Source organism: Thunnus thynnus, chromosome 15 (assembly GCF_963924715.1).
Source record: "Thunnus thynnus chromosome 15, fThuThy2.1, whole genome shotgun sequence".
In the NCBI taxonomy this organism is placed as follows: domain Eukaryota; kingdom Metazoa; phylum Chordata; class Actinopteri; order Scombriformes; family Scombridae; genus Thunnus; species Thunnus thynnus.
The window spans coordinates 7,698,278-7,713,290 of NC_089531.1; the positions used below are offsets into that span (position 1 = coordinate 7,698,278).

A 15,013-nucleotide genomic window follows, 5' to 3' on the forward strand; every position below is an offset into this window, starting at 1 on the left:
CGGCTAAATATAGACCCACCAAAGAATAGGAGGAAGGGAGGGAAAAATAAACGGGGGGATAGATGGATAGAGGGAACAGCATGTTAAAGAAACTTGTTGGGGAGAGTGAGAGACGTAGAGGAGGTGGGCCGTTTGTGTTTAGTCTCAGCGGCTGCAGGCCTTCTGGACAATACCCCAGTGATGGCTATCGGTTATTAAGAGCGCTGTTCCAACTGCGGTGACGTCAGAGTCCATAAGAAAAGCAGACCTGCGTGTTAAACCCCCCTCACCCACTGGCTGCTGCTGCACAGATCCTGTGTTTCTTTTGGAAGGGAGAATGCAGGTGGCTTGGGACTGCAGGCTAATAGTATAATGAGTTTTTCTACCCTGTACTTGGCTATATATAGAATCCAGTGAGGCCTGAAATGGTGTGTTTCACCTCCGCCTGACAATCAGAAATTCTTCCTGTCTGGAGTAGAGCTTGCCAGATAGTACAAAGGCATTTGTGGTCGTTTGTCTACTTTAGTTTTCCTTGAGTTGTAGCTCTGCGTCCAGACCTGTTGTGCCCATAGGCTAAAGCCGTTTTTTCTCATAGGAATTCTACACAATGTCCGCAGAATCAGGCCCAGACATTGTCCGGAGTTTCCCTTTCACACATGTAGCACGCAACAGGAGACGTTCTGGAAATATTCCGGGTGGCGCCCGGGTAGAGCTTGCAGGAGGCAGGACATGATGCGAAAAGTATGCTGCGGTTGTAATTTGGCGTTTTTAAAATAAAACAGCTCTTATTTTACAAGAAATCACAGGAAGTCCGCTCTCCTGTTTTAGAGCCAGCTTCACAGCGGAACGTTCAGGTCCAGTCAAAACAATGCATCTTGGCCCGGCCTGCAGCGTTCATCCAGCGCCAGCCGCATGATAGAAACGTCATCAAACACACCCACTCGCTCGCTGTGAATTCTCCGGACAGCGAGCTGCTGTATTCACACAATCGGACATTACGCGGACTTTGTACTAGGGAGCTGGCAGAGTAAAGTCTGTTTAATGTCCAGTCCAACTGATTTTGACATTTGTGTTCTCACATACAGGTAATGTATAACTTCAAGGTTGCAGTGCATGTGTGAAAAGGGGCCTAATTTGAAGTAGCTGTAAAACAAGCAGTATAATGTGGCTGCACGTTGCTCAGCACTAATATTTGACCGGGTCCTGATAAGCTGCAGCTCCTGTCGGACATGCACCGTAATCTGTAAAAACTTGGCAAGTTTTACATGTTGGCAACATGTCAGTAAAGCTTCCTATTTACGACCTGGTAATACTTAAATTTAGTATATTTTCCAAAAAGGAGAAGAAGTATCTACAGTAGCTACAGATACATGAACTCAGGAATAGAGCTGCATTGATTAATCAATTAGTCGCCAACTATTTTGATCATCAATTAATCGTTTTAATTCCCTTTTTTAAGGAAAAAAATGTCCAAATTCTCTGATTCCAGCTTCTCAATTGTGAGTATTTTCTGGTTTCTTTGACAGTAAAACTGAATATTTTTTGGGTTGTGGACAAAACAAGACATCTGAAGACATCACCTTGAGCTTTGGGAAATCGTGATCAACCATTTTTCACCATTTTATGACACTGTGTGAACCAAACAACTAATTGATTAGTTGCAGCCCTTCTCAGGAATATCAGAAATATCATGTCTGGAACTTACAGAAGGATTTCCTCTTCCTCCTTCAGCTCAAAACAATGCAGGCGCTGCTTGTTGTGTAAACATATAAAAATTTAGGCTGAGCTAGACTGCTGTTCCTTCCTCCTCGCCTAAAGGCTGAGGAGACCAAACATTATATGTTTCTTCTAGTCATGATAGTTTGTATGCAACAACAATGTTTGTTTCTTCCTCCCCTCCCACTCTCTCATGTTCTCTGTCTCTGCCATTCACTATCCGTTAATCTCTGTTTTCACTCACGTTACATTAGCCACCAGCTGTAACAGATGCACCTCCAACTGGACCCTCAGTTGTTCGTCTGTCAGGATGCCACATTATCAGCTGTGCTGTCTGACTTTCTGCTCTCTCTTGCTATCAACATGCCACCGAGCCTCTGAATCGGTTCAGAAAGAAATCCCACGAATGTGAATGAATGGGCCTCGTCCGTCTTTTAGAAATAAAACCTAATTTATTTTAATCGCATATTGATTTGAGTGGTTTCGAAAACTTAAGTCATCCATTGCTTTTGGAACAGGGCAGCATCCCCTTTCCGTTGTAAACACAGTGTGACAGTGAAGCCAGCGCTGTGGCGAGAGGTCTCCGCTGGTCAGCCAGCCTTAGACAGATCACACCCTCACACTGCAGCTCTCTGGATCCGTGCCGAAACTCTAAACTCTTTTGGCAAGTTTCTGTAATTGAATCATATTTTGTCTTGTTTGTCGTGACTCGGCCATTTATTTTTAGAGCTAAAAGCTTTTGTTGCTAGGAGACTGTGTCTAAGGAGAGGCAGAGCGAGGGAGGGACGAAATGAAAGGAAAAAAGAGAAAAGAAAGAAAGAAAGAGAGAGAGATGGCAGCGGTGTTGAGGGGGAGAAAGGCGGAATCTGTGAAAGCTGAACGACAAACGAACAAGCTATGAGTCAGCAGGGACATCTGCAACACACACACATATACACACACACACACACATACGGTGGGCATGGTTGCTATTCCTGTGTTCTTTGTCTGTGTGCTCTATGCACCCACGCATGAACCCACTTACCTCTCCCCACTAACCTGTGTTGTGTGTCTGTGTACTTCCTGTGTGTGAGATATTAGCTCGCCCACTTTGGTTTAATCCACTCCTGCTGTGTGTGTTGTGTATGTGGAAGTGTACTGCATGTACAGTGTAGTGTACCCCCACCCCACCCACCCCCAATATTTTACAGCAGTGTGTCTGTGTCACAACGCATAACCTGTCCCCAATGACAAGAGCCTTATTGTCTGGTGCATGAATCATATGCTCGTACCCCATTAGTAATCTGCCTTCAAATGGCTATAATCAACTATCACAGCCAGCTTGTCTGTCTTCTGGCTCACTCTCCGAGCACCGTAGGAGATCAGATAGCAGCATGTGGTTTATTAGTCATCAGCGGGTCTGTTTTTCTGGATATTTTTTTTTCTTTCTTTTTCTTTTTGAAGATTTCTTTTTTGTAAAATTTGTGTTATCTTCCATCTTCAGATAAAAAGAAGTTGTGAAACTAAAGAGCCACCGTATTTGCAAATTTGAAGAGTGAAAGTCACACATTACTTTCTTTTGTCACGGTTTTTTTTTTTTTTTTTTTTTTCCTCTCCCATTTCTGAGAAATCCCGATGGTCACAGAAGTTCTTAAAAACACATCAAATACAAAGAGACACACCACACACTCCACTAGTCACATTTAGATAATTGATGTTAAATATAAAGTCTAAATGTGTAAACAAGCCTACAGTGTCCATTCATCAAAAGACACGTCAGCACAGACACACTATTTGTAAAAGAAATACAAAACATGTTCATCTAAAACACATCAGTGTTTCCTCTGTAATAGTACAGAGAGCGAGAACCCCCGCCAGGCCTAAAATAACACCAAGTATCCATTCATTCGCAAAATCAATAGCGTTTTGCAGCCTCTTAGCAGCGCTGTTTCGAAAGGTGAGTCAACGTGTGCGTCGTTGCGTGGGAAACTCCAGGTAGCGTAACTCCTTTTTAAGGAAAAGGGCAGCGCGTGGGCGAATGAGTGGTAAAGCGAGAGAGCGAGCGTGAGAAAAGTGAGGGTGATATGCATCCGTATGGAAAAGGTCAGCAGTAAACGTACGGTACAGACTACAGTTTGTCGGTTCATAAATGCTGCAGCTTGTCAAGACCGTGAAAAGTCACGTCTGTTGTTTCCTCAACTGCTGGTTAGCTCCAAAGTTAGCAACAATGGGCTAGCATAACCTGACGACGAAATGTACAGCTGCTAATCACCTTGCAGGGGAAACACTGCACATATTCAGCTACTTTATGTACTTATAGAGTCAATCAGAAATCAGAGACTAATAAAAAGGGTTACAGATTGAACCTTCAAGTATTCTTAGCTCTAAAATATTCTCATGAATTGCAAGCGATCAGCAAATGCAATGATCAGCATTTTCTACTGGGAGGCTTTAACAAACAGATAGAAACAATACAGCACTTCCCTACCAGAACGCTTGCAAAATTTTGATGTCTTTTAAACACCAAAAACGTTGCAGCTTGAAGATGATAAACCTATCCTAAAGGGGATAGTGGATTCCAGTTACTCAACTGGTGTGTGTCTCCATTATTTAGTTAGACACTGATCACAGGGGAGCTTGCAGCAACGTCGGAGACAACGTGCCTCTGCAGTTCTTACTTGCTAAAACGAAACGTCTGTGACAGTAATGGACACGAAACATCACCTTCTCTGCTTCTGCTTAGTCACTTGAGCCGTACTTGACCTTTTTGTTGTAGTGTTGCAGCACTCTATTGTAAACACTGGATTTTGCACTCTCAAGTGCATTTTTGTGGTTTTCTCTCTCTGTATGAGTGGTGTTCTCATAGGTCTTAGTTTACAAATTGTTATTTGTGTGGTAAGATGTTCTCACTTCAGTCAGTTATGTATTTCTACTACAACTACCACTGCTACTGCTGCCACTACCTCCTCTACTACTACTACTACTACTACTATTACTACTACTTTTACTACTTTTACCACCACAACAGATGAACATTTGCAGTTGCACAGCTGAATTTACACACCTGAAGGTGGACTTTGGTTTCACTTTGGTGTTTGACCTGGTTGGTTTTTCCATGACTCACTTTTAACTCCATTTACAGCTGCTATTTAATGATAATTATAATAATAATAATAAACTTTATTTATACTGCACCTCTCATACAGAGGGTGTAGCTCAAAGTGCTTTACAGTAAAATGAAGAAACAACAGAGAATAAATAAATACTGCATGATAAAAACCAAGCAAATAACAAGAAGAGGCCTGCTATGAATATGTGAAAGATAGAAATAAAACAAAGGAAGAGTGACAGTTTAAAGCAATGCTGAGTGAATAAGTTATCAGTTGTCATTTAAAAAGAGCTTGCATCTCTTATATCCTCGGGCAGGGATAGTTTTGGTGCACACAAAAAAAATGCTGAGCTGCCAATTTTCTTATTTGTTGTATTAAAATGTGATCTGCGTCTGGATAAGGGAAAACACATGTTAATTTCAAGTCAGGCTGCGCACGACGATGCACGCAACGCATCACTGTGGTCAGAGTTTGATTGAACATATCAGTGCACAGCAGCGATTGATATCAGCAGAGTCAGCTATTTGTAAATGCAGTTCAGACAGAGTGTTAGGTTTTGTTGTTTTTTTTGAGAAAGCACCACCCATGTGGGTAGGAATGTCGTGACTCACTCTGGAGTTTGCCATCCGCTCAGCTTTTACAAAAAAAAAAAAAAGACTCAAGAGCAAGAATCTGTTTCCACCGGTCGTTGCTGCTGCTTTTAACTGATTGACTGTGAAGGAGTCGCTGCGTGTTCATGTGAAAGCCGTCATAAGAAGACAAATAAATATCAAGCTCTCTGTATAATCTTTAATTAACTGACTCCTGCTGGGTTTTCTTTGTTGTTGACAGACAGTTTCTAACTTATTCATAAATAAATGTAATCACAATAGCGCCACGATGCAGACAACAGCACTTCTTGTGTAAATGGAAAAGTCATAATGGCCCCCATATCCAGACAGTTTACTTTACACTGGGATTTGTTGGCAAATTCTTTTTCAACTTTTTTTTTTTTTTTTACAACATTTGTCTGCTTTTATGTCGTCTTATCTGATTTTCATCTGTTCTTATTTTCTTTTTTGCACGATTGTTCTTGTGTGTGTGTGTGTGTAATGATCTGCTTTTATGGAGCTGCCCCAAAGCAGTTTCCTCTCAAACGTTGACAAGGCAATAAAGTACAGACCAAACATACAATTCCCTTTGTAATATGTCAGATTATTGTGCCAGTACAGATATTTTAGAAGGTGTTTTGTGTTCAGATATAAGGCAACAATTTTTAATACTGTATTGCTTTGTTTTTACGGTGTCATTGTAACTTTGGTCAGTTGGCCGCATCACAAAGGTCTTATAGTCTGTTAACCTTGAACATATCATTGTTAACAGCTCACTGTCACTGCTATATAGATACGAGAAGCTTTGTTAGAGTGTGGGAAACTGATTGTAACCTTGGTATTTAGGATAGTGTGTTTCTTTACGGTTACATAAACACATACACGCGCTCACACACACACACACTTCAGCAAATCTCAGCTTGATTGCCAAGGCACATCTGGTCTTAATGAGGTGGGTGTGTGTGTGTATGTGTGTGTGTGTGTGTGTCACTATGCCTTTGCTATTCAGCTTGCCTGGCCTTGTATTGAAGTGGTGTTGAGTCTTTTACAGCCACCCACTGCTTTACAACACAAAGCCTATGCTTTTAATTGTTGGATAATAGTGTGTGTTTTTGTTTGAGTGTGTGTGTGTGTGTGTGTGTGTGTGTACTGATAGTAGTTATAAAAACCATAGAGTATATTTTGTCTGCGCACATATGTCAAGGCCTGTTCGTCTGTTTGAACAGTGCAGATTCTCCCCGCCGTCTTTGATGCCGATAGCAGTGAAGTTTTGATATGCGGTCTGTGGGAACAGATTCGGCCTTAATGCTCATCACCGGCTTTTCCCCCAAAGGCACCGTATGCACTCGGCACTGACTGACGCCGTAGACAGAAAACATGTTTCAGATTTCGTGTTTCGGCACAAAGTTTCACCCTTAATCCTGTGGCACCTGGTAATTTCAAGTCTTCTTTCACAGTTGCTCCGCTCTACTAATCCACCGCTGTTCTTCTATTTCTTCTACCATGTTGCTTCTTTACTCTTTTTTTTCTGTCTTTGAAATCAGAACCAGTTACCCAGTGTTATATTTGCCCTTTTTATATATCTCCAGACAGACAAAAAAACAACCATCAAACACAGAAAATGGCCAAATGACTGCTTTCATGTGAAACGCAGTGTGTTGTAGTACCAAGAAATTGCTGTATAAAGTATAAAGACCTCACTATTATTAGCTGTGAACAAGCATTTTTCACCTATTATGTTGTTGACCCTTATGCTAAAACAGCTGCAGCTAAGGAGACAATTAGCACCTTTAAGAAAGATAATGATAAATCACCAACAACAAGAGACAAACAAAAGACTAAACAGGGGTGAAGTACTGGAGCGAACCCAGAGTTTCACTTGTTGGTGCTCTAATGTGTTCACGATCATCAACCTGTTCCTCATCCCAGGGTTTGCCTTCCCAGAATGGGCCTACAAACCGGAGTCCAGCCCGGGCTCCAGGCAGATCCAGCTGTGGCACTTCATCCTGGAGCTGCTGAGGAAAGAGGAGTACCACGACGTCATCGCCTGGCAGGGAGACTACGGAGAGTTTGTCATCAAAGACCCGGATGAGGTGGCCCGCTTGTGGGGGGCCAGGAAGTGCAAACCACAGATGAACTACGACAAGCTCAGCCGAGCGCTAAGGTGAGACTGAAGTAGAAGATGTGAAAGATGACACCTCTACACCGTGTCTAGACCATTTGCTTCCTTTACATACAGATGCTTGCATCTGAAAGTCTCGCAGTCACGTATCTTTCACTCACACACGTTTACACCAGACTGTAGATAACACACCTTGTCATCACTATTCACACATGACGTAGGTCTGAAACCCATATGTGCAGCTATAGCTGCTAACGATAGCATGATTCCACACTGTGCATAAGTCCACATGCAACTGATCGCTGCAATGTTGTTTTTAAAGCTAGAGATTCTGATGATTTATAGCAATTATTTAATTTAATTTGCCACCTTTTAATCATGTTTCTTTGTGATTGTGAAGAGCAGAAAGTCTTTCCCTTGAAGAAATAGGTGTGCATTCTTACAAAATGAGTCTTAAAAGTTCAAATATATGCAATAGGTTTAGACTAAGTATAGGTTTACATCCATGTTACCCCTCATAGAAACCTTTAGTTCAAGCCATGATGGACCCAGTCTACATCAGGAGCAGGACTGCAAAGCCAGTTCGGATCACACCTATTTATATATATAACACCGATGACAAACACCGGATTTTCTTAGCTCATTGCTTCAGCGTGAAAGGTAATACCTGTGCTTTAGAAGCGGCTAGTCCTGACGGGTTGCTAATATTTAGGCCATGTGTTCTTAATAGGCATCAAAAAACCAGGAGGAGTCGGATGATGGCAAAAAGCCCAGATGGGTTCATCGTGGCAGTCTCAAGTTACAGGAACTGGAATCGTGTTTGGTTTGAACTCCAGATGAACCGTGATAAATAAATTCAGTGAGGCATAGGAGATTGATTTTTTTTTTTTAAATGCATCAAATTTGTAGAGCGGACCATGGAGTAAAGGATAGTGTTTGTGTCCATTCACTTACACCAGAATTTGACTTTGTGTCTGTTTAGCTGCACCATACAAGGTGTAAAAACAAGCTAAAGTTTCATTTTATAATGAATGAATAATATAATTTAAGCTGTTTATGATGTTTATCATCTTTCTAATTCTCTCTTCTTTTGTTGAATAATAGATGATATAAAGGATCACTGGAACATTTTTAATCCACTTGAGTCTAGTTTCCCTCGTTTATAATTGGTTTTATGCAACGTTGTTGACCTTGGAGTTCTCTTATTTCTTATTAATTATATATTTATCTCTTATTTCTCACACTTTCGCTCAGGTTTCAGCTTAATTACAAACGCTGTAGGATGTGTAAGAGGGAGAGAGAGAAAAAAGAAAAGATTTTGGTGTTTTGCTAGTGAACCGCGCATCTGCGGTGCGTGTTAAAACTCCAGGGTGACGGTCGATTTTTAGAAACACACACCTTCCACCCTCCGCGGAGCACATGTGGGGGATGCTGCGGAGTTTTATTTAGCTGCCAGTCTGTTCTCTCATCATCATCATCATCATCATCATCATGTACACAAAAACACACACACACATGCACACACACAGCTAGTCATCGGTGTCGCCTCCTGTGTTGTAGGTTGGTGTGGGTTATAGTTTGCCATGGTGATGACTAGTTACACTGCCTCGTCACCACACACACACACACACACACACACACACACACACTCACACACACCCACATAAACACACATACACTTAACACCTTGTTATATGTCAGTCCTCCTCCAGCCCATCTGTGTCTAGTTTGTGGCTTAAACCTTTTTTTGTGTGTGTGTGTGTGTCTACAACTTACCCTTACATGGCTGCGTAGCGCTGCATTCAAAGACGCTTAACCTTTCTGAACTTGTGTAAAAATATATTTTAAACACATATCTCCCTCGTCGGGCTGTGATCATGTATGTAAAGAGCTCCGTTTGTTTCTGAGAAATGCTGAGAGATGCTTCATAACTAATTTGTCCAGCTCGCCAGTTAAGATGATTGAACTGGTAAACTTTTTGGTTTAACTATTGGGAACATATTATTAAAATAAAAAATGATTTATTCATCTTCTGTTTTTGGAGAAGCAGATCAAAGTCGGTTATTTGAAAAATGTCAAACTTGTCAGAAATAGACCCAAAAAACTTTGATCTCGAAATTAAATATGAGTTATATCCTTTAGAAGGAAATGAGGCCAAAAGGTTTAAGAGTAATTTGATACAGGAGCAGTTATTTTCTGTCTGGTCACGGTGAGTATTTTAATATCAAGGACCAGCTGGTGTGTGTGTGTGTGTGTGTGTGAATGTCTTTTTTTTTGTGGTTTGTAGACCTTTTATATAAATGAAGGGCTGTTAATTAATTCTAAAGTCTTTGGAAGAAAGTTCTGTCTTTGTAAGATGTCTTTGATTGATGCTTCTCAGTGTCTTTGAACTGCATTGATTCACGTACAGTATGTGCTTGCATCTGTGTGTTCATTCATGCAAATATATGTGTGTGCGTTGTGTTCACACACACATCTACGTGTGTGTTCAATACACAGAGGTTGAGTCTATACAGTTAAAGTCCTTTCTAGTTTATTTGAAGGAAGTTCAAATGGTCTTCAAAGAGCTGGAGGCCTCGAGCGAGCCTGGGCCCGGTATGTGAGACAGGCTGTCCCATATTGACTCAATACTGTTTGAGTGTGTGTGTGTGTGTGTGTGTGTGTGTGTGTGTGTGTGTGTGTGTGTGTGTGTGTGTGTGTGTGTGTGTGTGTGTTCCTTTCACATGTATGTGCCTGGCCTTTTCCCCGACTTGTTCAAAGTGCCATCCGCAGTGAACATTATGTCCCCCCCCACAGCTTCTACAGCATATGCAGGCCTGATGTTGTCAATACATGCATACAAATGCTGCTTTTTACCCCCCTGTAATGTGTGTTCATCAGAGTGTGTGTTTATCAGAAAACAATGAAAATGCTCATCTCGATATTCTGGAGCACAATGTTCTGTCCAATAAATAGTCCAAAACTCAAAAATATTTAATTTCCTATCATGTAAGACCAAGAAAAACAGCATTTTTTTACATTTAAAGACTTGGAATCATCAAATCTTTGGTATTTTGGCTTGAAAATTGTTTAAACAATTAATCAGTTATCCAAATAGTTGCATTATTTTCCTTTAATCAACTAATCTTTGCAGCTCCTTTATATGTAAAACACTAAGATTTAAAAAAGATGCATCAGCAGTGTTTTAACTAGTCACAACTAGTATATTTATATGTATTATTTGTACCATCTCAAACATTTAAGTACAAACACTGCAAGAAATGTTAAATGCAGGACTCTTCCTTTTACTGGAGGGTTTTTCCAGTATAGTATGGGTATCTTTACTGGCATTTACTTAAGGATTACAACACTTATTCCACCCCTGCATGCCTCTACACATGTGTGATACATGTGATCGTATTATTAAAATGATCAAATGCTGCTGTGTGAAAACTGTGTGTTCTCAAATATCTCAGAAAAAAACTGTCTGTCTGTCTGCAGTGGATGTTAGATCCTGTATGCCTGCTGTACAGTATATCTGCCAGCTGCTCGTGTGTGTGTGTGTGTGTGTGTCTGTTTGTGTTTGCATAGGGCTGGGCACAATCTGTGTGTGTGTGTGTTTGTGTGTGTGTGTGTGTGTGTGTGCTCTGGTACACGTACAGCTTATGTAACGTTCAGGCATGTTATAACTCCACTTCGCCTGCTATGTGTGTGTGTGTGTGTAGGTGCTTGCTTGTATGTGTGCAACAAGGTTGTGTGTAGCTGTGGTAAATGTGGTGTGCGTTTATATGTGTGTGTGCATGTGTGTGTGGTCTGACTTAACCTACTTTCCGGGACACATTTCAGACTGAACACCAGTTAATTGGGGATAAAAGCAATGTCCCCAAATTGGAATAAAAAGCTGATTTTTTTGGGCTGGAGGTTAAGTTTAGGGTTAGGCAAGTAGTGGTAATGGTTAGGGTAAGTCGCCAGGAAATAAATGTAAGTCTGTGTGATGTAACCAAAAGTGAGCTAAGTAAACGTGTGTGTGTTTGTGTGTGTGCGTGCTCTCACCCCTCTGTATTACATGCGATAGTGTGGGTGTGCGTAGTAGTCGGCTCAATCCGAAGAGGCCCTTCACTCATTGAGTCACTGAGGGGCTTCTGGTTCACCAGATCCTCTTGTACTTTGTTTTCTATTGTACCAAACTCCAGTGACTAATATCTGTCCACACCAAGGCAAGGATACAGCTGGGCACAGCTACGTCCTTATGACTAATAATTATATTCACGATGTGACTGTCTTATCTTATTCACATCTTACCTATTTTTCAAGCTGTAACGGTGCGTAAAAAAAATCAAAGTTGTTGTGGTCACAGTTTGGTATTGTCATTGATCATTTTGTAGGATTTTTGACTCGGCAGAGTGAAGTAGTGTTTTCTAATAATTCCTAGAATTTGTTTGATCCCCCTCAAAGTGAAAAGGGTGGGGTTTAATGTTAGGTTATTATGATTGTACAAACATTAATCACCTCACAGATATGTGATTCTATTCTCTATTAACCTCTTATATTTTATTACTGTAGTTTTACCTTCATATTAGTAGTGATGATGTCTTGTTTTTTGATCTGGATGGATGGATGGTACAAACTGAAATGCTCATCTTGCATGGATTTACAGTTATTGACAAGCAAGAGACCTATTTTCAACTTCAAGCAAATCAGTAATTTGATGCACAGATTTAGCCAACCAGCTCCTCTCTGCTACTAGAAAGGATGAATAACATTTTGCACTTTCCAGAATGGAGTTTCCATTCACACTCGAATGAGAGACATTGATTTAGAGGGTTTTATGTAAAGAAATATGAATGTGGTTTAGTCCAGAGGCTATCAGTGAGTCACAGGGAGCCATTTTATCATCGTTTAGATGAGCTGTCAGCACTCGCTATTCACTCCTCTACATCTCTCTGTGTTGTCGACGATGACTAATGCACTCTTACTAATGGAGCCGCCTGGGTAAGGCTCAATCAGAGCGGCTGTCTCACTTCCTTAAGTAATCACAGTGAGAGTTAGAATCTAACCGTGTGTTCACATTATGAGCAGCTTGTCTAATTGTGTGCTCTGCACTGATTAATGTAGAATGACCATGCAAGGAGTGCTTTAAACCACCACGTCCTGGTGTCTGATGCTTCATTTTTCTGTAATATTACATTGCTTTTGCTGCATTTAACATAAAAAAACTTCAAACTTCACACTGCATGCTCCTTTTTGGTTGTTACAATAAAAGTTCAAGGACTGAAAACGTTTTAATGGCTGAAATCATGTTTTCATCCATACGCTGCTATGAGCTGCTCATGTTCAGCAGTTATTTCACTTTGGGCTGAAAGGAAGTGAGAGAGTTGATTAGCCTGTAGCCTCAGTTTATCCAGTTCTAAAGGGAAATAGTGGATTTCAGCTACATGTTGATCATGTTGTTTACATTGTGAAAAATCTACCGGTAACTGAAAGATGACACACGTTCTGCTCTCCTCTTCAGATACTACTACAACAAGAGGATTCTCCACAAGACCAAAGGGAAGAGGTTCACCTACAAGTTCAACTTCAACAAACTAGTCCTGGTCAACTACCCCTTCATCGACATGGGCACTGGTACGTACACACACACACACACACACACACACACACACACACGCACGCTCGTTTTCCTGCACAAACTCCCGCGTTAACACACCCTAAAGCGGTCTAATGTGTCAGACTCCGAAGAGTAAAAGTCTCAGTGGAGTAATTCAGATTTTATTATCGTTTACAGAGTTGTTTCACTTTATAAAACAGGCACTTAATCAGAGGCTTTTGGTAGTTGATATTATTGAATCATGAATTATTCAAATTGTCCGCATTTGGCGGCTGAAATCCAGTTACGTGAAAATAAAGGAATCACACTTGACAGCGAGGACCTGTTAAAGGAGTATCAGCTCTAAGACAAACAAATATATTTTTTATTTTGATGCTGTTTACTTGTTAAGGGGGGGGGATGCTGCTTCTCTTCACTTTATGTAGCTGTTACAGGGAGCCAATCATAATCCCTTATTTTTCTCAGCCAGAGAAAAAGCGCATCATTAGCAATGACACTTCTAGAGCAGAAAAAGACAGAAAGAGTGTGTATGACTAAGATAATTCAGTTGTTGAAAGACTCCAATGAGTGTGGTGGGGGGGACTTATAACAATTTATTTGCCAAAAACAGCTGGAATAAGTAAATATGTAGAGCGGTTTTGAACACAATCCAAATATAAATTGCATATAATCTCAATTTTTGTCTGAAAATTTCCTACTTGGTGCCATCCTAGTAGAAGAACAAATCATATACACAAACAGGATTTGGCTGTAGTGTGTGTGTGTGTGTGTATCTGCCTGGTTACTATGTGTGTGTGTGTGTGTGTGTGTGTGTGTGTGTGTGTGTGTGTGTGTGTGTTTCTTCTAAGACATCAGTGTGCCACGTACCAGTTTATCCCTCTCCTCCCTCCTCTGAAGCCGTCTCTCGTTCTGGTCCCGGCCACCCAGTGTAAACACAGCCCATATGGAGCGTTGGATACTGGGTGACATGAGTGCAGCACAAAACTTTAATTATAGCCTCCGTGTGATGTGGCCCACACACTGACATGTTGTGATATGATGGTTTCATACGATGGTTACACACACACACACACACACACACATGCCCACGTCAATCTGGATTGATACGCAAACACAGACTCTTGCAAACATATACACTAGACAAACACACACACACTCTTCTCTCATCATCTTTGACACACATGGCTGTGAGATGTGCACTTTTTTTTTAAAAACGAGAGAGAGAGACACACACACACACACACACACACACACTCACTCACTCACTCAGTGGCACTGGAAAAAACAGAGGAACCCAACCCATGTTTGTAATGGCAGTAAGAGCGACTTTTCCAGTATTTAATTCTGGCACGTGCACGGATGCCAAGAATTTATTGCAGTGCCACAGTCTCCCTGGCAGGAGAGAGAACGAACGAGGGAGGGAGGGAGGGAGGGAGGGAGAGAGAGGAGGGGTTGAAAGAGAAGGGAACTTGTGGCTTTGTGTAACCCAGTGTTTTCTTTCTGTGTGCCTGTGACCCTCTGGGTAAAATTGTTGGGAGTTATGGGAGACATGTGACCTACTCTCATTAGTTACTTTCCCCCTTTTCTCTTCAGATTAAAGGGTCAGTTCATCAAAATTTCCAAAAAATTGTACTTATCTAGGTACAGTAGATATGTGTCTCAGATGTCTGCCTGAACCCCAATACAACAGAAGTTAATGGCATTTCTTTTTTTTTAGCGCTCATATTATTGACAGCTGGAAAAAAGTCAACAGCAGCGTCTCTTTCCAGAAATTATTCTGCATAATCCACAGACTTTCACTGTTAATTCTTATCATCAGAACCAATTTTTTTAAAGGATAAATAGTGCCCTTTTTAAAAACTGTTGACAGCATGTTATGTGGATAATAATGAGCGAAAGAGACACTGGTTCTTGAAATAGAGGTTGGTTT

The 15,013-nt window shown here is 41.0% G+C and overlaps 1 protein-coding gene across 2 annotated transcripts in view; it reads left to right on the top strand.

Moving 5' to 3' along the window:
* Positions 1–15,013, top strand: part of erf (Ets2 repressor factor) — a 42,822-nt gene that overhangs the window by 21,118 nt on the left and 6,691 nt on the right. Inside the window, exons 2-3 of one of the 2 annotated variants that reach the window (XM_067612182.1) lie at positions 7,304–7,538; positions 12,988–13,100. In XM_067612182.1, coding sequence (XP_067468283.1) covers positions 7,304–7,538; positions 12,988–13,100 — 348 coding nt within the window. The remainder of the gene's footprint in view (positions 1–7,303; positions 7,539–12,987; positions 13,101–15,013) is intronic. The other variant, XM_067612183.1, reaches the window with a different exon arrangement.